General features: G+C 31.9%; 1 protein-coding gene across 1 annotated transcript; it reads right to left on the reverse strand.

Moving 5' to 3' along the window:
* Positions 1-1,490: 1,490 nt before the first annotated feature.
* On the reverse strand, positions 1,491-16,022 carry LOC131939402 (uncharacterized). The gene is made up of 7 exons (XM_059297686.1): positions 15,963-16,022; positions 10,805-10,933; positions 7,156-7,299; positions 3,473-3,640; positions 2,953-3,162; positions 1,960-2,193; positions 1,491-1,603 (listed from the first exon to the last, which is right to left on the reverse strand). The coding sequence occupies exons 4-7, from the start codon at positions 3,636-3,638 to the stop codon at positions 1,491-1,493; spliced, it is 723 nt and encodes a 240-aa protein (XP_059153669.1). The 5' UTR covers positions 3,639-3,640; positions 7,156-7,299; positions 10,805-10,933; positions 15,963-16,022.
* Between the last annotated feature and the right edge of the window lie 8,265 nt (positions 16,023-24,287).

The raw sequence follows: 24,287 nt of genomic DNA on the forward strand, positions 1-24,287 counted from the left end.
CCGTTTCAAGAACCATCAAACACGTAGCGTTTCTGTCGTCAACATTTTCCTGTTTCTTTATGACAGAAGTTACTACAGCTTTGGACACATTTATTTTTGCAGTCCCAACCCCACGATCCGTCATCGCAGTCTAAAAACAATAATATTTTGTATCGATTATAGAAGGAGTTTGTCAGCATTTCCTCCAACACTTTATCGGGTTTGATGGATATACATAAAGACAATGGTATAACGTTTTCATGTATATAAATATGTAACTAAATAGAAATGTAAACAATATTTCAAATTCAATTATACTTATATTTTAAAGTGTAAATGTGTATACTTAATGAAGTATGAAATGATTATTATGATCTGAGTTAATTTTCTTGTTTTTATTTATTAAATATGGTTTTTCGATCTTTAGTTTGCGCTCTTATGTCGGCGCTCTTTTGTCGGGAAATTGGTGCGCTCTTATGTCGGCGCTCTTATGTCGGCGCTCTTTTGTCTGCGCTCTTATGTCGGCGCTCTTTTGTCGTGCGCTCTTTTGACGGGGTGCCGAATTGGGGGGAGGGGTAATTCTCTAGGGGATAATTGACAGGGGTGTAATTGACAGGGGGTTAATTGCTTCGGGGGTATATATGGGGGGGGGGGGGGTAAATGTCCGGAAGGAATGTACTGTAGCCCTAATAAAGTACCAAAGTTCACTAAGAGACCTATGCCTTTTAAATTAATATAATTTTGTACTGAAGTTATTCTCTAAATCAATAAATTGCTTATTCGTGGTGTTTTTTTAATCTGTAAAAGTGCAATTGTCGCGTGTTGCTGTGATTACAGAAAAAAAATTAATTACAGCTGTTAAGCAACTTTCAATGTATAACGTGGCTGAGCGCTAGAGCTCTAGACTGCTAACCCGAAAATCTAGAGTTCGAATCCGGGATCAATTGAGCGTCTCTGAGTCCGACCAGCATTACTGGTTACCTAATTCGAATTAGGGAAAGTAAAGGCGGCTGGGCAAAGTGTTGACCATACCTTCCCTTTATACATCGAGGAGAAGAAACATAAATATTTCATCTGCCTAACGGAAATCTAATATACTACTAATTGCATCAATAGACTTGAAAAGCTAGACACTTTATTTAGCTTATTGTTTAAAGTAGAATTTTACCCACAAATAAACATATACACAATATCAATATAATTATATTTTTTTATGAGTGTCGGGTAGACAAGAGTGTGGGGATAATAATGGGAATTTTTTATGTTAACAAATTTTACCGTCTAAATTACACAACTTTTCATTATATTGAGATATTACATGAGCCTTTTTGTTGTTTGCCTTTTATCAAAACGGCTCTAAGTCGTTGTCGGCCTTTGTATATATCAGCATATTCTTCCGAATCCTAAATAAGTTAGTGTAATGTATCTTAGTTTTAGATACAGTATCAGTATTTAAAGACAATGCGAAACTGCAGTACTTGTAGATCATACAAATGAAGTTTTAATATCTACTATGCTTTATCAATAGGCCTACCTTGACATTGTCCAGTCTCCTTATGACAGGCTCTAGAGCAAAGGCCACTACATCTTTTACAGTCTAAATCCCAAAAGCCATTATCGCAGTCTAACATCACATAAAAATAGATAAATAAAAAGTTTTATGCAACTTAATATATTCAATATGAATGTATGCTTTGTGTATATAATGTATTAGCATCGTATTAGTGTAGCGCAGAAGAAAACCTTAGTTTGAAGGTAAACTTTTTACAAAAACATACGAAAAAGATTATACTAGACAGAATCAAAATTGCTATTCAAAGACTTTGTTTCAAATCTAAAACAAAAAGACATTCTCCCTTTTTTATTACCCTATCCATTCGTCAACTTAAAAAAAATCACATTTCTTCAAAACTTCCTTTTGCAAACAAAATCTAATTTTACTCTTTATTTGGTACACTTTAAATTTTAATATGTCCTTACCTCCATACACTTCTAACTCACAAATAGAAATTTTCGGCTGTGTTTCACCTGGTGGTTTTTCTTTCTGCTTGATATTAATTTTGGTAGCTCCTCTCAGTAATTTTACGTCCAAATCATAAACCATCTGCACATCTTTTGTGTCTTTGTATCGAAAGAGAACGTTGGATCCTGAATCAAAAACTTCCATTTCAAAGCCTTTTAAACGCTTCTCTGTTCCCAAGCTAAAAGCGCTAGCTGAAATAGTGTGAAGATATTTTAGAAAAAAGACGCAAGGTCCGTCATTTGAATAACAAAATAAGTCATCGCTCTACGTTAAAATGTGTTTTCGTAAATGCGGATACCAGAGTTACTTGCAACGATAATATACTAAACATATATACTAGACATATCTGAGACGTAGAGCTCGACTTGGACCTGGACCTGGACCTGGACCTGGACCTGGACCTGGACCTGGACCTGGACCTGGACCTGGACCTGGACCTGGACCTGGACCTGGACCTGAACCTAGATTTTGACTTTGATTTTGACCTTTATTTTATAACAATCTTGATGTTTATGTACATTATGACGTTGTTAATTTTGGATTTTATTATTTATTTCACATGTATAATTTTCTTGTATTTGATTTTTTTCATTCTTAAAATAATTTGAACTTAGATCGGAAATTTAAAAGAAAAAAATTCTATATAATAATGTATTTTAGCGTGCAATTCAAAACTTGTATGGCCAATTTAATTTAAGAATATATTTTTTTTCAACACAACAATTACTTGAAATGTGTTATAATAATAAGAAAAATAACTAATTTTCATCGAAATTTGTAGATTCATATAAAAACTTGTAAAACTTTAGCTTTAATTATTAAAATGGCTTGGCTCTTAGATAGCATAAATAAATTTTGTTTATTTTTAAATACAATAATAAACTAATAAATATGTAAGGTACATTATTGTTTCTTTCAAAAAACTTTTAACAAAATATATTTAAACGCACCTCCTCCTCCACGGTTGAAGATCCTAACCTTAGATACTGTCATCGCTGTGCCAAACAAAAGTTCAAATGAAGGATTTGCGTCTGCGTCACTGGTGTGTGAAAACACACGTTCACAATTGTCTGAAGTACCGTCTACGGCCAAGCTTGCTGGATAAATATTATAATAATGGCTAGACTGTTTTACTTGTTGTTTCAATGCAACGTTGCGGCCTTTTTTTTAGAAAAATAGAAAGTAAATAATATGGTAAACAGTTTGGTTTTATTTTTAGTGGGCGAGGGGCATAGGTTTGAATTACGTGACGTTTACGTTTTAGAATATTCTAATGTTTTAAAAGAATGTTAAATATTAATGTAAAAAGGTTTAACTTGTGTGAAATGTAAAACATGGAGATTTTCAATTCATTTTGATCTACAATGCTACATTATTTGATTTCATTTTATAACGCTATCTGATGTTTGAGACAATTAGGATGATCGTTGCTTGATACGTATAAAGAATATAAAAGAAAACATTACTAACCTCCGCTGAAATAAACAGAGCACAAATTGTTTAAAGTTTTGCCACTCAATTTGATATTGCTAACAACCGTGTAAATATCACAGAAATAATCAACCACCTCGTTGTCCACGACGTACTTTCTAGAGCCACATACAAAAGTTGTGTCAGGTGTAGTAATATCCTTCATACCTGTTATTGTTATTTTTTTAATGATTCCGCCGTTGAAAAAAGTCCATATTATAAAATGACAAAATATTTTCAAACAGAACCTTAAAAATATGTGGGTACTGAAATCTTACGGTTAATTTTCTGTACTTGTTAACTTATTATTCGAATTTCCATTACTCATTTCACTTAAACGGACATATTGTCTTCAATGCCTTACGCTTTTGTATTCTAAATTCATTAATTAGTGAAAACGATTTTTGGCCTTTAAGTTCCGATTTACTTTAAGCGAATAATAAAAACCAATCGCAATGTTGAAAATTTCAATAGATGTTTAATTAACAAATATTATTAAATTGTTTAATCTAATATATAAAGTTCTATCCTGTACGTTTGTTTGTAAAATATTAGTTTGTAAAATGTTTGTAATCGAGGATAACAAAGGAATAGAAAAAAAACGAAAAAAAAAACGATACTCGATGGATTCAAATGTTAGATTATTAAAGCGCTCACGGTCAAAATTTATGAGATAAAAAATTACTATTGAAAGTCTTTAACCCTTTATCTACTGACGGTACTTTAAAGTATCACCTAAATTAAGCGCCTGTATTGTTTTTAATTTAATACGAATTTTAATAGTATTATCAACCCTGAGTCACCTGTAGTTGGAAGGATCGATGTTTTTTGAAAATTTCTGGTGTGGCGCCATTTTCAATGTCTTGCTGTATCGGTAGTTCACAATTTTTCTGTACAGTTCTCACACACATTCCTGAATTCCCTTTGTTTTACCTTATTTTTCAAGTTTTCAACCCCAAATATTTTTCATTGGCGCCTTCAATAGTCAGGCAAACGCGTTTAACTTCTAGTTATACAATTTTAATCAAATTGTCTTTGCAATAGATCAATGTTTACAAGTGGACTAATAAGTACCGTCAGGGCACACGGTCATTTTTTTTTAGGATTTTTAGGAAAAATAAGGAGTCACTTAAATATTATTTTGATAATTAATTATCGAAATTAACTCAAAAAATGATATTTACACATTAATCAGAAGATAAGCATATGGTTTACCTAAGAAATATTGTAATTACATGTTGATTTCTAGTAGTAAAATTATAACAAGAATAAAGGTAACAGTTGCAGGCTCGTTTACTAGGTTTTGTTTACTTCATTTGTATACCAGAGCCTAGTTCTAGTAGTTAGATTTAATATGTTAGTTATATTTACTGCAATAAACTGTCTTGCCTATAATAACTAGCATTTACGTAATGTATACCTGTATACTAGTAATAGTCCATACGTCTGCATATAGTATAGATCTATATGGTAAATTTTAATCAGTAAACAGAAAACAGTAGGCCACTACGTCTGTCCTAAACACTCTGAGCTCACTTCTATTTATGAACTTTGCACTGTAGTGTAGACATGTCATAACATTCTAGCACGCTACAATTATACTAGTATTACTAGTAGTTGTGTACTGAATGACAAGGCTTTTGTTTGTTTATGCGGCTCATTGTAATAGTTTTTGACAGCTTCCAGCAAAAGCATGTTCAGTCCAACAAGCGTTGCTAAACCAGAAAGACCACAGACAACAATGAGGGAGCATGACTTGTTGGCAACTTTTGCTGTGCTTGAGGTCTAAGATGTGTTCCGATAGAAAATCCAGTAAAAATCGTATTCAAAATATACTTTTGTGGTGTGCTTATGAATGAAAATTAGAAAAAAAATGATTGTTATAATGATTGCCATGTTATTAGTTGATAAATTGTATAGTTTGCTCCTGTTTTGTAATTATTTTTTTTTTGGAAAAAAATGTCCTACATTCCTGACGGTACTTATAAGTACCAATGTATGTTTGTGCCATTTAAAATTTAAATGTGCTTTAAATGTGCCAAAAGCAATATGATAACACATTGTTTAAGAAAAAAATTCATTCCGAACCTAATTCCGTGATTAAAGGGTTAAAAACAATTTTCATTTTATATACTTAGGATAATAATTTTCAATTATGAACATTACATAAAATTTTTTAAAAAGTGTATTAACGTTTATAAAAATTCTAAAATTGTGTCTGAAATGTATTTGCATTTTTTCCTTTAGTTCTCATAACGTCTCTTGATTTGGAAAACACAGTTACTTCCCTTTAAAAAACCATTAAATCGAGGGAAGAAAGAATTTACATTTTATTACTTTGTTTTAGTGTTAGGAAAAAAAATAATTACATAATTAGCGGGTATCGATTAAGTGCAATGTCGTTGGTTTTTTTAATACTGCCTTTTATTTATTCTATACACTGAACATACTGTCTACTAATTATTTTTTTTAATCAATAACAATTAAAAAGACAGGTCCTACAAATCCTATATGTTTATTTCTTTCCATTTACGGATAAGCTTGGAGTATAATAATTTTGTTCACTAAATTGAAACAGGCGCGTTCGCCGGCGCCCCTGCACGGTTCGATTTGGCGCCCTGGGCTATCAGGTGAGCGCTATGCTGCATAATTTCGTTTTAAACAGTGCGATAGACTATGGATAAGAAAGGTTACTATAGTTTTTATGTTAATACAATCTGGGCGTCCTCCGGCACCCCGACAGGGTGCTATTTGGCGCCCCGGGCCTTCCCGTGTTCGCAATGGTACCTACGCTCGCGTAAGTGAGTTCAAAGACTATGAATAAGTTGGGTACTATAGTCGTTTACTAAGTTGAATCAGGCGATCCCGGCGCCCCAGCATGGTGCGATTTGGCGCCCCGGGCTAACACTTTGCGTTTATGTTAGCGTTAGTGTTTTCTTTGTGTTTAGGTTGGGTTTGCGTTAGTGGTTGTGTTTGCGTTTGGATTTGGGTTTGTTTTCGTTTGCTTTTTTTTGCGTTTGTGTTTTCGTTTGCTTTTTCGTTTGTTTTTTGTGTTTGTGGTTGTGTTTGTGTTTGTTTTTGTGTTCGCGTTTGTGTTTGAATTTGTGTTATGTTTGCGTTGTTTTTTTAGGTGTGTTTTGGTATTTTTTGGTTGTGGTTGGGTTTGTGTTAGCGTTTGGATTTGTTTTCGTTTGCTTTTTTGTTTGCGTTAGTGTTTTTGTTTTTTTTGTGGTTGTGGTTGGGTATGTCTTTGCGTTTGTTTTTGTTTTTGTGTTTTCGTTTTCATTTGTGTTTGTTTTGTGTTAGTGTTATGTTTGCGTTTTTGTTTGTGTTTTGGTTGGTTGTGGTTAGGGTGGGCGATGCCGGGTAAATGCTAATTACTAAACACACAAGTTATTGTCCTTGACCGATACGTTTTTCAGAGATGCCAGTGCAGTTACAGCCGGGACGGCTAGTAGTATTTAAAAGAAAAGAACATTGTAAAATTAAAATCAGTAGTGTTTAATAAAATTCTGTCAAATATAATTCTTTAGCTTTATATTTTTAGTATTTGTGTCTGTTGTTGAAATGAATTGTCTAACATGATCCTTTTTTTGTTTTGTTCCTGAATACAAAACGTATTATAAACATCCATTTCCGGGGAAAAACAACTGCGGGTAAAATTCCGACAGATTTTAACGTACCTTTCTTATACACAAACCGTACTTGAACTGTAGGGTACTCGGCTCCTAGTGGTAAGTTCACATGTTCTGTTGTTATGCCCAAACACGTATTTTCATCGTTGTCGGTTAATATGTGAGTGTTGTTAAAATGGCCGAGTAGATCCACTGCAATACAGGTTAAATATGATCTTAACAATGTTATTCGTAAGTTATTGTTTTGGTTTGTTAACTTTGCATTAGTGTAGGAGGGATTAACGAGATTCACATGAAAGTAACTTTTTGGTTAAAAATTTGTTGTGAGATTCATGTTGGTTTAGCTTATGTCGTTGTGTAAACTAATGAACTCAAGCGAGAATAGTCTAAAAGATATTCTAAAGACCCATTAAATATTATTTTTTAAATCACGCACGGTGTAATTAAAATAAATATGGTTATAAAATCCTGATTAGTTTATTTTTTCAGACTATAAAAAAGGAGTGGATGTAATTGTCGTTTTAATATTTTCGGTAATTCAACACAATTTTGGTTTTCACGTGGTAATGGCGACATAAACAATAACATCCTGCTATTCTATAGGCTAGAATTAATTTTTTAATAATTTTTTTTATACTCGCAAAAATAGGTCATGTGGCTTTAAATAGCATAATGTTATTTAAAAACCAATAACTATCGATCAGGAAGTTCTTGTAAGGCCAATCAAAGTTTCTCGTACAAAAGTGGATAATAAAAACCTTGAACTCAAAAAAATATGTTCATGTTCTCAGGATTTGCAACTTCTATACCACTAATTCTAAAAAATATTAAGTTTCTGAATTATTTTTAGGATTAAGTTTATAATTTTTATTATTTGAACGGTCGCTTTGATTGAAAAATCTTTTTAAAAAACACGTTTTTAATCCATGTCAACATATGGAAGGATTCTCGTCAACATTCTTGACATACTATAGTGCATCAGTACATCGGATAGGTGAAACTGTGTGTGTGGGGGGGGGGTGACTTGGGATATTTTTATTAGGGCCTACAGTATAGTAACTTTACAATTTTATGTTTTAGTAATTTATTCTTCGCAGTATCTTTAATAATTTCATGCTTTGTTATTAATTATACAACATTAATTAAATCTTTTTATAGACTACAGAGTTGTCTGTTCGGTAAACAATTCAAAGTCTATCAAGAGCGACTGAAAGTATTTAAGGCAACTTCTAAATGTATGTAAGGGAGGGGAATAGTAAACCGAAAAAGTGGAAATAAAAATAAAGTTCAAAAACATAGTCAATGAATCTTCAATGCAAAATTATCTTTCTGCTGCATAAGCAGTGTTATAATTGTATTCGACGAATGGCTAAATCAGTTGTGGGTTTAAAATTGCGTCCAAAGGGAGCCTCATACAATTAGCTTTGATGGGCTTACATAGTCTGTTGGCCTTCTCTTGCAATAATCGACAAAAAGATCAGGCTACAGGGGAAGAGCATTTGAATCCTTCTAGCTCTTGTGGGGTACCTTGCCTACCTAGCCCCTAGCTGAACACAAGGGTCTCTGGCGTTAAAGTACACGCACATAACATCTTAACCTGTTGTGATCCAAAACAAATGGAGCAGATGAAGTGGAGTTTATCTGTTTCAGATGACCTTGGTATATAAGGGATAGTGTGTTCAGCACAATGTCCAGCTGTCTTTGTTTTCCCTAATGTGAGTTAGTAACCAGTCAGAGCTGGGTGGACTCGAACCCGAATTCAAACCAGAGACTTTCGGGTTAGCAGTCTAGTTCTCAACGCTAGGCCACTCCGTTCCATGGATGACTAAGACAGTCTCTTCTAATTCATAAGCACTTTTTCTAACCCAATTATACATTAAGCGTGTCAGGAGTCGTGCTTTGATTCCATTGCTTCAGGATTCACAGTCAGAGCACTAGTACAAGAGCCATGTTTTCTTGATCAACTATAAACTTTCAGTATATTAAAAATATTTACAATTTTTTATCTTCTAAAATAGACATATTTTAAACTTTTATTTTTGGAAAGGCCATAATTCCAGAAAACAGGTTATGCCCGCAATGTTTAACTTTTGTATTTTATAGACTTATCGTTTAATATTGATAAATCAATCGATCTAGAAAGTCGGCCTATATTAGTTTATTATAATGTTCAGTAGTGGGAAATCGTACTGTACGCCACTTACGATCTCTTTTTCCCAACTTGCTCTAATTTGCTTTGGCTAGGTATAGTGAGTTAACCTTGTTTCGATTGGAATGGCTAATTACAGTGGGTCCCTTTTTCGAGCTTACCCTAATTGGTTTCTATGAAACCAGCGACTTTTGATACTGTATGGTTAGACTATGTAAAATAAAGCTCCCGAAATGTTTGGCCAACAAAATTATGACTCAGGACAATATGGCTCAGAACATATGGAACTCGTAAATGACGACAAGGTTCAAGAGTGAAAAAGGAGCCAATTTAAATGGACTTTAATGGGGACGTATTTTGTCGTGAGTCATATTGGCAGAAGCCATTTGTGGGAAGTCCAACTGGTTGAAGCCTGGTAGTGGTGTGGGGGTAAGTTTTAAAAGCCTTTTTTTAGCTTGCTTAATATGTTTGTATGTGTGTGGCTCCGCAAAATCTTGGAATCTAAACCCACTTCCCATTGTCCGATGATCTTAAATTTCCTCAGTGGTATTAAAATGGATGAAAAATAAAAAAATACCTAGTTTTATATCTGATTCGATGGACAATTCGATGGACAATTTCTTTTTAAAGTTTAATTTAAAAATACTAATTTCAATAATAAAAGGAACTATAACAACATAATTTAAAAATACTAGCGATCAATACTACCATCGAGGCTAAACTCATATCAGTTTAGGATTGCCTGACTCAATTTTAAATCTACTTGATTGATTTTTACGCACACAAATACATTTTTTAATGTGAGGTTTATTTGATCTAGTTCCGTAACTCCTTAACTTGGTGAAATGGAAATAAGTTTTTTTTGGTATGCTGCTGACTGAATATAGCTCCAATGTATGCAATTAATCATGCCTCAGATTCTATATTTTATAATAATTGTTTGAATTAACACATTGAGGTAATACTCATAATAAACAGCTATTGTCGCTTATTTAATAAACACGAAGTTGAATGATATTTATTTTTTGTTTTTCTGAACTTTATAGATACTTATTTGATCAATTGTGCTAAATCAGTAAAATAAAGTAATAGGATTCAAAGAGTAACAATATTGGTGATAATTTAGTACAATGACTATAAATATTTGCAATGTGGGGATTTTCATGAAATAAACCTAATTGTTCGTGTTTGAACTGATAGTTCTTTGATTTTTTAGTAATGCGATATTTATAGCGTAACATAAGATAAACATCACACTAGTAAACTAAGGAGTTTCGAATTAAGGGGTTGCTATATCTGTAATGTAATTTGAAACAGAACGAAACACGATTTGTGACAGTGTGTGGTAAATTGACTTTAAATTATCTTTTGTAGTAAAATAAAATACAAAAAATGTCCGAGATACAATCTCACAATCAAATGTTGAATTTTAGGTTTGAAAGATTTATTGCAATATACAACTGTGATAATTTATACACTTTTGTCAAAAAAAACACCCAATACTTTAAAGTTAAACACATATTTAAGTAAAATTTATGTTTTACTTACCATACTGACATGTTTTACCAAACCAGCCTAGAGAGCATTTTGATCCACTTTTACACGAACCGTCAGGGTTACATTGGTCGTTGACACAGTGACACAGATACTGTTGATTTGGACCGAACCACACTTGAGCTAAAAACAAGGAAAAGAGCAAGGTTAACTTGTCAACTAAGTATGATTTTACAGTAAGACAAGCGATCATGTTCCGCGCGTTGTTGCGGTCTCGTAATGAAGAAAATTCAAAGAAACGTTATAGCAACATTCAATTTACTAATTATGACTTTTATATTAAAATAAAATAAAAATTGATTAATTTTTAAAGTACATGTCAAATCATAACCTTAGAATCAAGGTATCTGCCTCTACCACGCGAGCGTATCAATACGTGACAGCTTGAGAGTTAATTATATTTCTAAAAATAAGGTATCTAACCTTCAAAAACCTCAAAAAAAGTTTCGGCCTTTGTCATTTAAACTCATAGTTATTAAGGATCCTTCTAACAAAGCGGTAAGTATTGAGTTCGCATCCGGGTTCAAGTCAGTACACGTCCCTCAGTCCACCCAACTCTGATGCTTCCTAATTCACGTTAGGGAAAATAAAGGCGGCTGGGCATAGTGCTGACCACACTATCCCTTCATGTGCCGAGGTCACAGAAACAAGTGAACTCTTCTTCACTTGCCCTATAGACCGTTAGGTTTGAAAAAGCAACTGTACTTTTAAGGTTAAGGTTAAGGTTAAGGTTAAGGTTAAGGTTAAGGTTAAGGTTAAGGTTAAGGTTAAGATTAAGGTTAAGGTTAAGGTTAAGGTTAAGGTTAAGGTTAAGGTTAAGGTTAAGGTTAAGGTTAAGGTTAAGGTTAAGGTTAAGGTTAAGGTTAAGGTTAAGGTTAAGGTTAAGGTTAAGGTTAAGGTTAAGGTTAAGGTTCAGGTTCAGGTTCAGGTTCAGGTTAAGGTTAAGGTTAAGGTTAAGGTTAAGGTTAAGGTTAAGGTTAAGGTTAAGGTTAAGGTTAAGGTTAAGGTTAAGGTTAAGGTTAAGGTTAAGGTTAAGGTTAAGGTTAAGGTTAAGGTTAAGGTTAAGGTTAAGGTTAAGGTTAAGGTTAAGGTTAAGGTTAAGGTTAAGGTTAAGGTTAAGGTTAAGGTTAAGGTTAAGGTTAAGGTTAAGGTTAAGGTTAAGGTTAAGGTTAAGGTTAAAGTTAAGGTTAAGGTTAAGGTTAAGGTTAAGGTTAAGGTTAAGGTTAAGGTTAAGGTTAAGGTTAAGGTTAAGGTTAAGGTTAAGGTTAAGGTTAAGGTTAAGGTTAAGGTTAAGGTTAAGGTTAAGGTTAAGGTTAAGGTTAAGGTTAAGGTTAAGGTTAAGGTTAAGGTTATGGTTAAGGCTAAGGTTGAGGTCAAGGTCAAGGTTAAGGTCAAGGTTAAGGTTAAGGTCAAGGTCAAGGTCAAGGTCAAGGTTAAGGTTAAGGTTAAGGTTCAGGTTCAGGTTCAGGTTAAGGTTAAGGTTAAGGTTAAGGTTAAGGTTAAGGTTAAGGTTAAGGTTAAGGTTAAGGTTAAGGTTAAGGTTAAGGTTAAGGTTAAGGTTAAGGTTAAGGTTAAGGTTAAGGTTAAGGTTAAGGTTAAGGTTAAGGTTAAGGTTAAGGTTAAGGTTAAGGTTAAGGTTAAGGTTAAGGTTAAGGTTAAGGTTAAGGTTAAGGTTAAGGTTAAGGTTAAGGTTAAGGTTAAGGTTAAGGTTAAGGTTAAGGTTAAGGTTAAGGTTAAGGTTAAGGTTAAGGTTAAGGTTAAGGTTAAGGTTAAGGTTAAGGTTAAGGTTAAGGTTAAGGTTAAGGTTAAGGTTAAGGTTAAGGTTAAGGTTAAGGTTAAGGTTAAGGTTAAGGTTAAGGTTAAGGTTAAGGTTAAGGTTAAGGTTAAGGTTAAGGTTAAGGTTAAGGTTAAGGTTAAGGCAACTCAGGACATAGACAATATTTGTAATCCATTTTTAATTACTTAAACTTTTTATAATAGAATGGAATCTCGTAAATAAAAGAATTGCACACTAAGTGAACGCCTAACAAAATGTGCATAATAGTGCGGGATATTATTAGTACTTTATAAATTTACGTGCGTTTTTTGAGAAATCGGAAATACCATGAATTGGTATTTCCGGTCAACGGAAATTACTCAGAAATTTGACAGAAGGTAGAGAATTAGATCTTTCACTTAAATTTGAAATTTCATTTATTTATCTGAAATAGTCCTCAAGTTATAGGCTTCTGAAAAATTCAAAGTTGAAAAAGTACCACTTCCGGTTGTCGGAAATCGCTCAAAAGTTGATACGGAACTATGATTTTGATGAAATACATCAACCTAGCTGTAACGGTACTCAAGTAATCGTGTTTACACACAGACACACACACAGACACACACACACAGACACACATACATACGGACAAGATTGCAAAATTATGTTTTTCCGTATCAGTGAGGTGTAAAACGTCGAGCTTTGTAACAATCTCGATTTTTTTTTGCACGATTACAATACTTTCTCTATACTTCGTATATACGAGAAAGTAAAAAGGTACACAAGCAAACTTTATTTGAATAAAATGTTCACCATTTTATTTCGCATTGTGATGGACGAACATGCAGTGACCACTCGATTTGATCACCTTTGTGTAATATTTTTATAGTGTTAATTAGTGTGCCAAAACCTATATTGATGCCTACCAGTGGCGTAGGGAGGTCGGGTGTCACCCGGTGCGGCACTTAATGGTGTCACCCAGAGAGGCGTAACGACCCTTTCCGGGGACAAACTTTCAATTTTCGATTTGCACACCCCCCCCCCCGCAAACTTTCGATTTGCACCTCTGAAAAGACTATTTAATACTCTAATTAATCACTGAATTAAGTGGAATTATCATTTTTCTTTATATAATTTGCTATTTTTTGCCTTTGTGTCACAACCCTAAATGGTGTCACCTGGTACGGTCCGGATTTTGGGGTTTGGATTGTAGGAAAAAATGCTACAGCGGTTGCATTAGACCTTGTCATAAAGAGACTAGACAATGCTTCCGAAAAGGTATACATAAATGTATATTTCTCTGGAATAGATTGGTTGTTCATTACAACATTACTGAATTACATGAAATAAAATCAAGTATATTATATTCATTTCTGCAAGTTTTTTTTTTATACAAGGCTTCTCACTCTGTCATTCGTATGGTTTAATATATTTTTCTAACACTATTATACCGTGGTTATATGGGTTGATGTAAAACAATATATGTTGTAGTGATAAAAGTACCGAAGTATTTTTTTCCAATGTTGCTAAAAACGTCTTTAATTTTCTTAGCAAAAGAAATATATTCGAAAAAGACACTTACTGTATTGTAATGGTCATTTGAGAATTGGAATTAAATTTAAACTGTTTCTTAGACCTCGTCATAAGCATATACAGTAGAGTCCTTTTTTTGTTTTACAAACAAATTAGAAAATAAGATCGTTTTTATTTTCATTAATTAGATTTTTATGGTAAACTCATTTAGTTTCAAAGATTACCGAATATTCTACAGTTATTCTTAAATAAGGTGTTAAACCGTGAACGTAAATAATAATAAAATTTTAAGCTTTTAGAATGACGTTTGAATTTTGCGCATTTATTTATGTCTAAATCAACTTAGACTTGGTTGTTTATCGTCTGAAATATTGTATATTCAAACAATTCGAAATCTTTGCTCTACAGTTAATTATTCTCATAAGTAAAATATATATTCTTCTTTTACAAAATTATTATTACTGATTAAAGCCTATTTCTTTGTCTCTTTAAAGAGAAAATCATGAAGATGGATGAAATTTGTTTGTATATGGTTTGGTTTGTATGTGAAATACTTGGATCTGGTAGCAATGTTCATAGTGGTTTAGAATTTTTTTTAAATATATGAATACAGACAAAAAGAAATTCTACATATTATATAGACATTTTCAAAAAGTAAATTAATAGACTTTTGAGCGAGTGTTTAAATTCGCATCATACATAAAAACATCATAAAAACATATCGTAAAGTAACAAATTCTCACACATTTGATATCTTTTGAATAAATATAAAATTATCTTAACAAAGATGGACGTTATTAAATTCGATTGTTACGAGTCAGGTTTAATTATACAGTTTAATTATTTAATTGACAGTGCAAAAAATTAGCTTTAAATATGGTTAGGGTTAATTTTAACTATATTTCTAAAAACTAAATTATGTGAGTCTAGAATATTGTTCAGTCCATATTACATCATAATATAATTACCGCTCACATGTCAAATATCATGGGTCGTTAACCTGCCTTAAATTATAATCATAATTAACCTTATCCCTATCCTTATTTCTATCGCAAACGTTATCCCTTAAGGAATATGACAAGTTTATAAGACAAATATGTAGGTAACCAATTGTCGTTTTGCACTTTTTATGCGGATAAGTAGTTTACAATGGGGAAAAAAGGGGGAGCGTGGAGGTAGTGAAAATAATTTGAAATTAATATTGTGTATATTAATTGAAGCAATTGATCTAGAATGATGTTGGGGGAGAAGGGATGAGATGTGAGTTCTTGTAGGACGTAATGTTCTGCTTCCTCTCTAACTCCTTTCCTCCACGGAATATATACAATTTATACATATATATATATATATATATATATATATATATATATATATATATATATATATATATATATATATATATATATATATAATGTTTTATTTATTTTTTTTAAGACATGGAACATAGCAAAGAACACAAAATATAATATAATCCAAACCTAAATAAATAAATCAAAGCCTTACAAATTAATTATAATTACAGTAACCAGTCAAAATAGAACATTCAAATTTTGTAAGACGTGAACATAAAATAATAGAAATACAACTCAAGGAATACAATAGGCCTAACAGGTCTTGGAATGGAACCCCCCGGTCAATTAACGCAAAGGACAACAGTAGCTAAAATAGAGATGCAAAGTGCTGGAGGAAATTTAAAGGATAGGAGAAAGCTGGATAAAGCTGTGAAGTGAGGTATGAGACTGTTCTGAGAGTAAAGAGATTTTATAAAGGTAGCATGTTCTTGAAGGAACCAAAAGTAATAATATAAAAAGTAATAATAAAGAAATAACTTTATAATTGCAACCAATAAAATTCAGTATTCACCACTTTGAGTAATCACTAGAAGACATAGTGCCCACGTGAGTGTGTTAAACTACATTCCACAGAGTGTCCCAGATCTCTTTAACACAAAATCACACAAGATCCGGTCTTGAATGAACACTACAGTCGTTTAAGCTCTGTGATCATCCGTTAGGACTGAGAGCTACACAGGTGAGAAATTAATCAGAAAACCTGTCACATTAAAACCCCATGCAGATATTAAAATCCTGCATTTACGTCATGTAATAAATCGTTTCTTGTAAATAAATAATAAACCGAGAACATCTATTAAATCTGTCGTGTTTTTTTAAAATTAATTCTATGTTGATTTCGAAAAAAAAATGGCTGTATTATCGAACCCTAAATAGCACTCACATCCTCATCAAGTCTTATAGCCTTAGCCTCATCGCATCCCTATCGCTTATTATATATCCCTGTCCCTATCCTTGTCCGTGCTCCTATTATTATCTCTAATACATAATCCCTATCCCTTTTCCCATCTTCATCCCCATCATTATCCCTGGTCATAATACTAATCTTGACCAAGCTTACATCATACACACCTCTAAATCCTCTAAAGTCATAGTAAAGTTCCCTTTTCAACCCTGAATGTCTATGTGGCAAGTGAAGTAGAGTTCACTTGTTTCTGTGACCGCGTCATATGAAGAGATAGTGAGGTCAGTACTGTGCCCAGCCGCCTTTACTTTCCCTAACGTGAGTTAGGTACTCTTCAGAGGGGTGGATTTAGGGACGGTCTACTGAATTGAACCCGGATTCGAACTCTCTACCGCTAGACCACTCCGTCCCCAAAGTCATAGAATATTTATAAAATAAAATCTCAATTAATTTGATCTTATATCAATTGAATTTACTATCAGTTTAAACAAATTGAATCAAACTAAAACATGCTTTATTTAGCAAACATTTTACAAATATTACCTCAAGAGTGGTTAACTATTTCAAGAAGGAATGAAGAATGCACAACCATACGTAGTGCGATTTAATCAATGCAATAAAAAGATAATCAGGATTCATACAACATCAACACAGATTTAATCAATTTTACCAAATATAGAATCAAATAGAAAATACGTCATTACGAGTTTTCTGCTTTTCGAACTCAAAAGCTTATTTAATAAACAGATGGTCACAGATGGTCTTATTGCGTAGCCAATACATAAATCAAAGTTAGAGCTTTACAAGAGAAATATAATTATTAATCTAATTAAAGTAGATAGAATGAGTTATGACAAATGATTTCAGGACAATTTATCTCATACAAAAACTTCACATGTAAAATAACTCACAGACAAATTAAGTAATGACAAAATATCTCAGGACAAATGATTTCGTGGACAAATGCTCTCAGCTCTCATGGACACGATATATTGAAAATGAACTCAGACAAAGTATCACACGGACACCAAATATACTACTAGGATAAGATTTACAAGACACGCCTATTACTGCATTCATACTTCGATAATACTTTCAAGCAGTAGCGTACGCAGGGGGGGAGCAGGGGGAGCGGCCGCTCCCCCTCTGGCCATTTTCAGCAAAGTGGCGCCTTTTTGGAAACTTTTTTAATTCAAAGTTTTAAACAATGAAATTTGTTAAAAAAATATTTTTGGTCGGCACATCTATGTAAATCACAAGATTTTTTTTCATGCAACAATTAAGCATTATTGTACTAGTCTAGTAGTGTCTACGTTTACAACACGAATTAACAGCTGCATCATTTTGCCATTCTAAAAATAACCATTACGATGCATTGCAATGTTTAAAAAACCTCTACGGGTAGTACCACTTGGCAAGAGGGGTGTTAAGTTTAAGGCAACTGTATAATGTTTTTGCGTACGAATAATTGAATTAGAAAATGTTATATATAAAACTGCACACAATTACTTTATATATACAGTTTGAATCGTGTGATTAATTAAAAAAATACAATACAGAAACAAATACAACTGATGTGGCACCTCTATTTAAATTTACTTATGAGCAAACTGCGTAGTGGTGGGGAAATTTTGACAAGGTCAACAACGTCATCACGATGAAGTAGTAGTATTCTTACAGTTTGGGCGATAGTGATTACGATTACAAATTATATGAAACAGTTACAACCCCCTCCCCCATGGACCCCTCTGTAAATAAAATATTGTCATAATACCACTGCTACTTATTTAAATCTATTTCTGTAATATATATCTGTGTAATATATATTTGTGTAATATATATGTATGTTTAGAACAGTCATCTAAAAACTGACGCTATATTCACTCTGAGTTGGTTATCTCCCCCCCCCACACACACACACAAACACCACCACAATTGTGTAGAGCGATGTTAATGTCACACCTAGGTATACACTGGGTTGGATAATTGACCTAAAGTGACCGGACAGTGGTGAATGAAGTTGAACCGACCCCCCCCCCCCCCCAACCCACCCCGGACTGATCTGTTAAGTACATGTAGAAAACGCGTAATGATGTACCAAAGTACCATGTCGCCAGAAAATTAGCTTTTTAAACGTAAAACTCTGTGAATATTGTTTTTGCAATTACCAGTCAAAAGGTGTGTGATCAATACAGTGATCTAACCCATATCTATCACTATGTTAAAAATTACCTTTAAAGAACTCAAAGAAGCAGTAGTTAATTAAAAATATTTGATCTGTACAAAAACATCGATATTTAGTTAAATGTAGGCTGTTATTCCGAATGTTTTTCTATTTTATCGAAAAGCGTGGTTTTAAACCAACTCTGATTTTTAAAAACTTTCTTTATGCTGTAATGCTTTAGCATTTATAATGACGATATATTAAATTCTGATTATAGACAAAAACATTTTGTAAACACCAATAGTGTTAAAGAATTTCATTATATTCTAAAGTAATTATTTATTTGTTTTGACGTTTATAATTAAATGTGTAGATATATACATATTTATAGTAAGAGAGTGATTATTTCCAATATTTCACTTGTCTTAAATAATTTCCCAGGAATTATTATGTAAGAATTTTTTTTTACAAGAATTACAAAACAGATTGTGTTACGTTCATTGTTTTTGGTTGTTGTGTGTGTATATTTTTGTTTTGTTTAGATTGATACAATTTTTGTTTTGTCGGCCTACATTGTATGTTTTTTCTTATTTCTTCAGAGTGCTACTTTCAATTTATTTTACATCATAGCGAAGTAATGACATAAAGCTAGTAATTATATATATATATATATATATATATATATATATATATATATATATATATATATATATATATATATATATATATATATATATATATATATATCATATATATATATATATATATATATATATATATATATATATATATATATATATAATACACGTATATAGAACGTGTTCAAAATTCGGCGCCTTTTTTTTGCTCTTTTCGCTCCCCCTACAACGAAAACCTGGATACGCCTCTGCTTTCAAGTATTGTACTAATCTTTTCTATTTCCTTCTTTTCTGTAATTATAAAACGACCAATTATGTTTCAATTTTAAACAATTGAAATCTTGAAAGAAAAATTTATTTATCGGCAGTTATGTAATTTTCAAAATGTTCATAATATTTTTTATTTATGTCGTGACATTTAGCAAAGTACCTCTGACACTCTTTTCGATAACCCCAAATATCTCAATGTTATTTAAAAAGCCATCAAGCTTGGGTATCTTCAGACTCGTCTACTGCTAGTTGTGCTCTGTTCGAAATTTAAGGTGTGCTGCATGAAAAATATGTCTCGTTAGGCTTATTTCGATGATATTTTGTTGGCGATTTGGGATAATATATAGGCTACAGTTTGTTCAAATTACATTCTTCGTTACTTATTATCTTTTGATTTAACATTTTTTAAAATCTCGAATTCAAAGAATCCATGTTGTGTTGGTCGCTAAATATTAAGACTGATTACCTATTGATAATCGCTAACTAATAGAAACAAAGCCAGCGGTACAATAGTTGGACTGATAACTCAGGTTGATTTATATATATATATATATATATATATATATATATATATATATATATATATATATATATATATCAAATTCATGCTTAGTAAAATGCAATATCTGTGTTTATCTGTTAAAGAAAACGGTGAGTTATAGACCTCGTAAAATGTTCCCTCGCTGTTGAGCAGTTCGTCAACACGTACATTTAATCCATTAACGCCGAAAAGAAAACTACATGTAAAAATTACTTTTAATTGTTATTTATTAAGACATATTGGGTAGATTAGAACATTTATTACAAACAATAAGGAGAAATTCAGATAGACAAAAAGGTAAAGGGTTGTACACGGGCTCTCTCAGCAAGTGGGAGGGAAGATAGGCCTTGTGAAGAAAACCCACGATGTTAGCGACTAATATGTATTGTTCAAACAGATATCTCCGTGGACTGTTTTAGCCCAGACAAAGCCAGTTAGTCGAGTTTGATACGTCGAGGCCAGTCTGGCTAATTTGATATACTCCTGAGTCGGTATATTCGTATAACGAAAAAAAAAACAGTAGGCCTACAGTCTTTAGCTCTGTAAGCAGTGAGAATGTGATCAGCGTTTCTTTCAAGCATCTCTTACGAGGCAGCATTTTAACCCTTTATTTACAGAATTATGTTCTGAAAGAGATTTTTACTTAAACAATGTGTTGATATATTGCTTTTGGCACATTCAAAGCATATGTCGAAGGAAATTTCGTTTAAAAAAAAATTTTAATGGCCCAAACAGATATTGGTACTTATCAGTACCGTCAGTAATCTAGGACTATTTTTTTCAAATTTTTTTTTTTACAAAACAGGAACAAACGATACAATGTATTAACTAATAACATGGCAATCATTATAACAATCACTTTTTGTAATTTTCACACATAAATACAGCACAAAAGTATATTTTGAGTACGATGTTTACTGGATTTTCTATCGGAACGCATCTTAGACCTCAAACACAGCAAAAGTAGTCGACATGTCATGCTCCCTCAATCTTGTCTGTGGTCTTTCTGATGTAGCAACGGTTGCCGGAATGAATATGCTTTTGCTGGAAGCTTCCAATTACTAGTACAATGAGCCGCATAAACAAACAAAAGCCAAGCCATTCAGCACACAACTACTAGTAATACTAGTATAATTGTAGCCTACTAGAATGTTATGACAAGTCTACACTACAGTGCAAAGTTCATAAATAGAAGTGAGCTCAATGTGTTTGGAATACCCGTAGTGGATTACTCTTTTCTGTTTTTGATTAAAATTTACCATATAGATCTATAGTATATGCAGAAGTATGGACTATTACTAGTCTACAGGTATACATTATGTAAATGCTATTTGTTGTAGGCAAGACAGTTTATTGCAGTAAATATAACTAAAAAATTAAACCTTACAACTAGAACTAGATTTTGGTATACAAATGAAGTATACTAAACCTTGTAAACGAGCCTGCAACTGATACCTTTATTCTTGTTATTTTTTTACTACTAGAAATTAACATGTAATTACAATATTTCTTAGTTAAACCATATGCAAACCTTCTTATAAATGTTTAAATATATTTTTTTGAGTAAATTTCGATAATTAATTATCAAGACAATTTTTATGTAACTCCACCTAACAAATCTGCCATTTTCTAAAAATCCTAAAAAAATGACCGTGTGCCTTGACGGTATTTATTAGTCCACTTGTAAACATCGATCTAATACAAAGACAATTTGATTAAAATTGTATAACTAGAAGTTAAACGCGTTTGCCTGACTATTGAAGGTGCCGATAAAAAATATTTGCGGTTGAAAATTTGAAAAATAAGGTAAAACAAAGGGAAATCAGGAACGTGTGTGAGAAATGTACAGAAAAATTGTGAACTACCGATATAGCAAGACATTGAAAAAGCGCCACACCATTAATTAAAAAAAAAAACTTTGATACCTCCGACTACCAGCGACTCAGGGGAGATAATACTATTAATTACATCAATAATTTTTAAAATTCGTATTAAATTAAAAATAATACAGGTACTTAATTAAAGTGGTACTTATAAGTACCATCAGTAGATAAAGGGTTAAAGGATGTATAATTTGCTTGTATTAGATTTTAAAAAAAAAAGTAATGTAAATTTATGTTCCTATTGTAATACAGCTATCATGTTTCATTTAGCATACTATTAATGCGATAATTTTATTGGCGGACAAATGATCATAGGACAAATGATCTTAGGACCAATGATCTCAGGACAAATAATCTCAGGACAAATAGTGTCAGGACAAATAATGTCAGGACAAATGATCTCAGGACAAATTATCTCAGGACCAATAACCTCACGACAAAAGATCTCACGCTCACGGAGTAAAGATCTCATGACAAAATATATCAAGGCAAATAGTATCATGTACAAATTATATAAAAAAAAATTCCCAGACCAATGTTTATAATATTAAGGGTGATTTTAGTTGATTTGAACATTTTTAGATGATTTATATATGTTTGTGATTACTTGTTTTTGATCAAAATAAATATTACAACAAATAATAATTATTAATAACCATCAATTTTAAATGTTTTCTAAAAAGACAAGAAAAAAAAACTTATTGCACTGATAAACACACTTTTTCTACTAAAATAATTTAATAAGCAAATTCTGCTTTCAAAATTTAAAAAGGAAACATATTTCACTAAGTTTCTGTACTCTTTTCAAGTCTGCATATCAATAAAAGTAGCAGTCTTTGAATATGGCACGTGGAAGGATTTAAAATATACGTTTTAATGATATCACTTTATATCACTATTGTACTAAAATAAAATAAAAAATGATGCGTTTTATAATTATAATTATAATTATTACAATAATAATAATAATAATAATAATAATAATAATAATAACTATTATTATTATTATTATTATTATTATTATTATTATTATTATTATTATTATTATTATTATTATCTTTGTTATTTTTATCTTTTCAATTAAAATAAAGCATTTATGATAATTGTATGTTTTTGAAATTATTTTTATTAATATGCATATCCCGCCTGATATGGTTATTTTAATTCAAGGATAAAAATGAGTTAATTTTGATTACTCCGTTTCAAGAACCATCAAACACGTAGCGTTTCTGTCGTCAACATTGTCCTGTTTCTTTATGGCAGAAGTTACTACAGCCTTGTACACATTTATTTTTGCAGTCCAAACCCCACGATCCGTCATCGCAGTCTAAAAACAATAATTTTGTATCGATTATAGAAGGAGTTTGTCAGCATTTCCTCCAACACATTATCGGGTTTATGGATACACATAAAGAGAATGGTATAAGGTTTTCATGTATAAAAATAGGTAACTAAATAAAAATGTTAACAATATTTCAAATTCGATTATACTAATATTTAAAGCGTAAATGTGTACACTTAATGACATATGAAATGATTATTAGCATTTATAAGTATGAAAAATAGCATAACGACTCTTCTAATCAAACCAATTAATTCTTACCTCCAAAAACTTCAATTTCACAAAAAGTAAAAAACACAGCGGTATCCAAACCTATCTGAGATATTTCGATTTTCGATACGTTCTTTATCTGTTCAATAATCAAATAAAACACTGTTTGTGGGGGTTGGTCGTTTTTGTAATTCAGAAGACTTTTTGATTGCGCATCAAATGCCTCTAACAAGAAATGTATTGCATTTTCATCTTCTTCATCGCCTGAAATAATTTTTGAAACAGTATATTTTAGTTCAACACATTCATTTTAGATAGTAAAAAATAATAAACTCTAAGTAAAAAAAAGTTAAAAATAGAAGATTCACAATACTATTTTCAAAAACTACAATTCAGCGTCAAAACATTTTTAACTGCACTATCGAAATTATTTTTTGTCTAATTTTAATAATTTAAATGCAAAATCCAATGTTAAAATTGATTATTTAAAATTATGTTGGCTTTGTATGCAATTAGAGAGGCGCATTACAAAATCACATAATATAAATATTTTAAAAGTATTAATTAATAGTAAACTGGCTGAGTCTAACTGAAAATTATCTTGTGCAGTTTAAACCGATTAATAGAAACAGATTTGTCGAACTGAATTTCAACAAATGCATTGTCTTTGGTATTCTCCGATTGTAGATCATCGTATGCACAGTTCCATAAGTTGAAATCCAAGATATGGTCGGGAAACTCGGATTTAGGTTTCTGAACCACAGTTTGTCTCAGTGCAAAATTTCGGCCTAAAATCATAGAAAGATCAAGACTCGAAATAATGGTATAAACGGGAAAAGACGAATATATATATATATATATATATATATATATATATATATATA

The sequence above is a fragment of the Physella acuta genome, unplaced genomic scaffold, assembly GCF_028476545.2.
Source record: "Physella acuta isolate Inbredline_101_S28 unplaced genomic scaffold, ASM2847654v3 ptg000276l, whole genome shotgun sequence".
In the NCBI taxonomy this organism is placed as follows: Eukaryota; Metazoa; Mollusca; class Gastropoda; family Physidae; genus Physella; species Physella acuta.

Bases quoted from the DNA above. Each gene is read 5' to 3' on its own strand.
- LOC131939402 (XM_059297686.1), bottom strand. From the start codon at position 3,638: ATGAAGGATATTACTACACCTGACACAACTTTTGTATGTGGCTCTAGA. The intron at 2,194-2,952 runs GTGCGTTTAAAT...ACACTATTTCAG, and splicing joins CTTCAACCGTGGAGGAGGAG to CTAGCGCTTTTAGCTTGGGA. The intron at 1,604-1,959 runs GTAAGGACATAT...ATGTGATGTTAG, and splicing joins TGAGTTAGAAGTGTATGGAG to ACTGCGATAATGGCTTTTGG.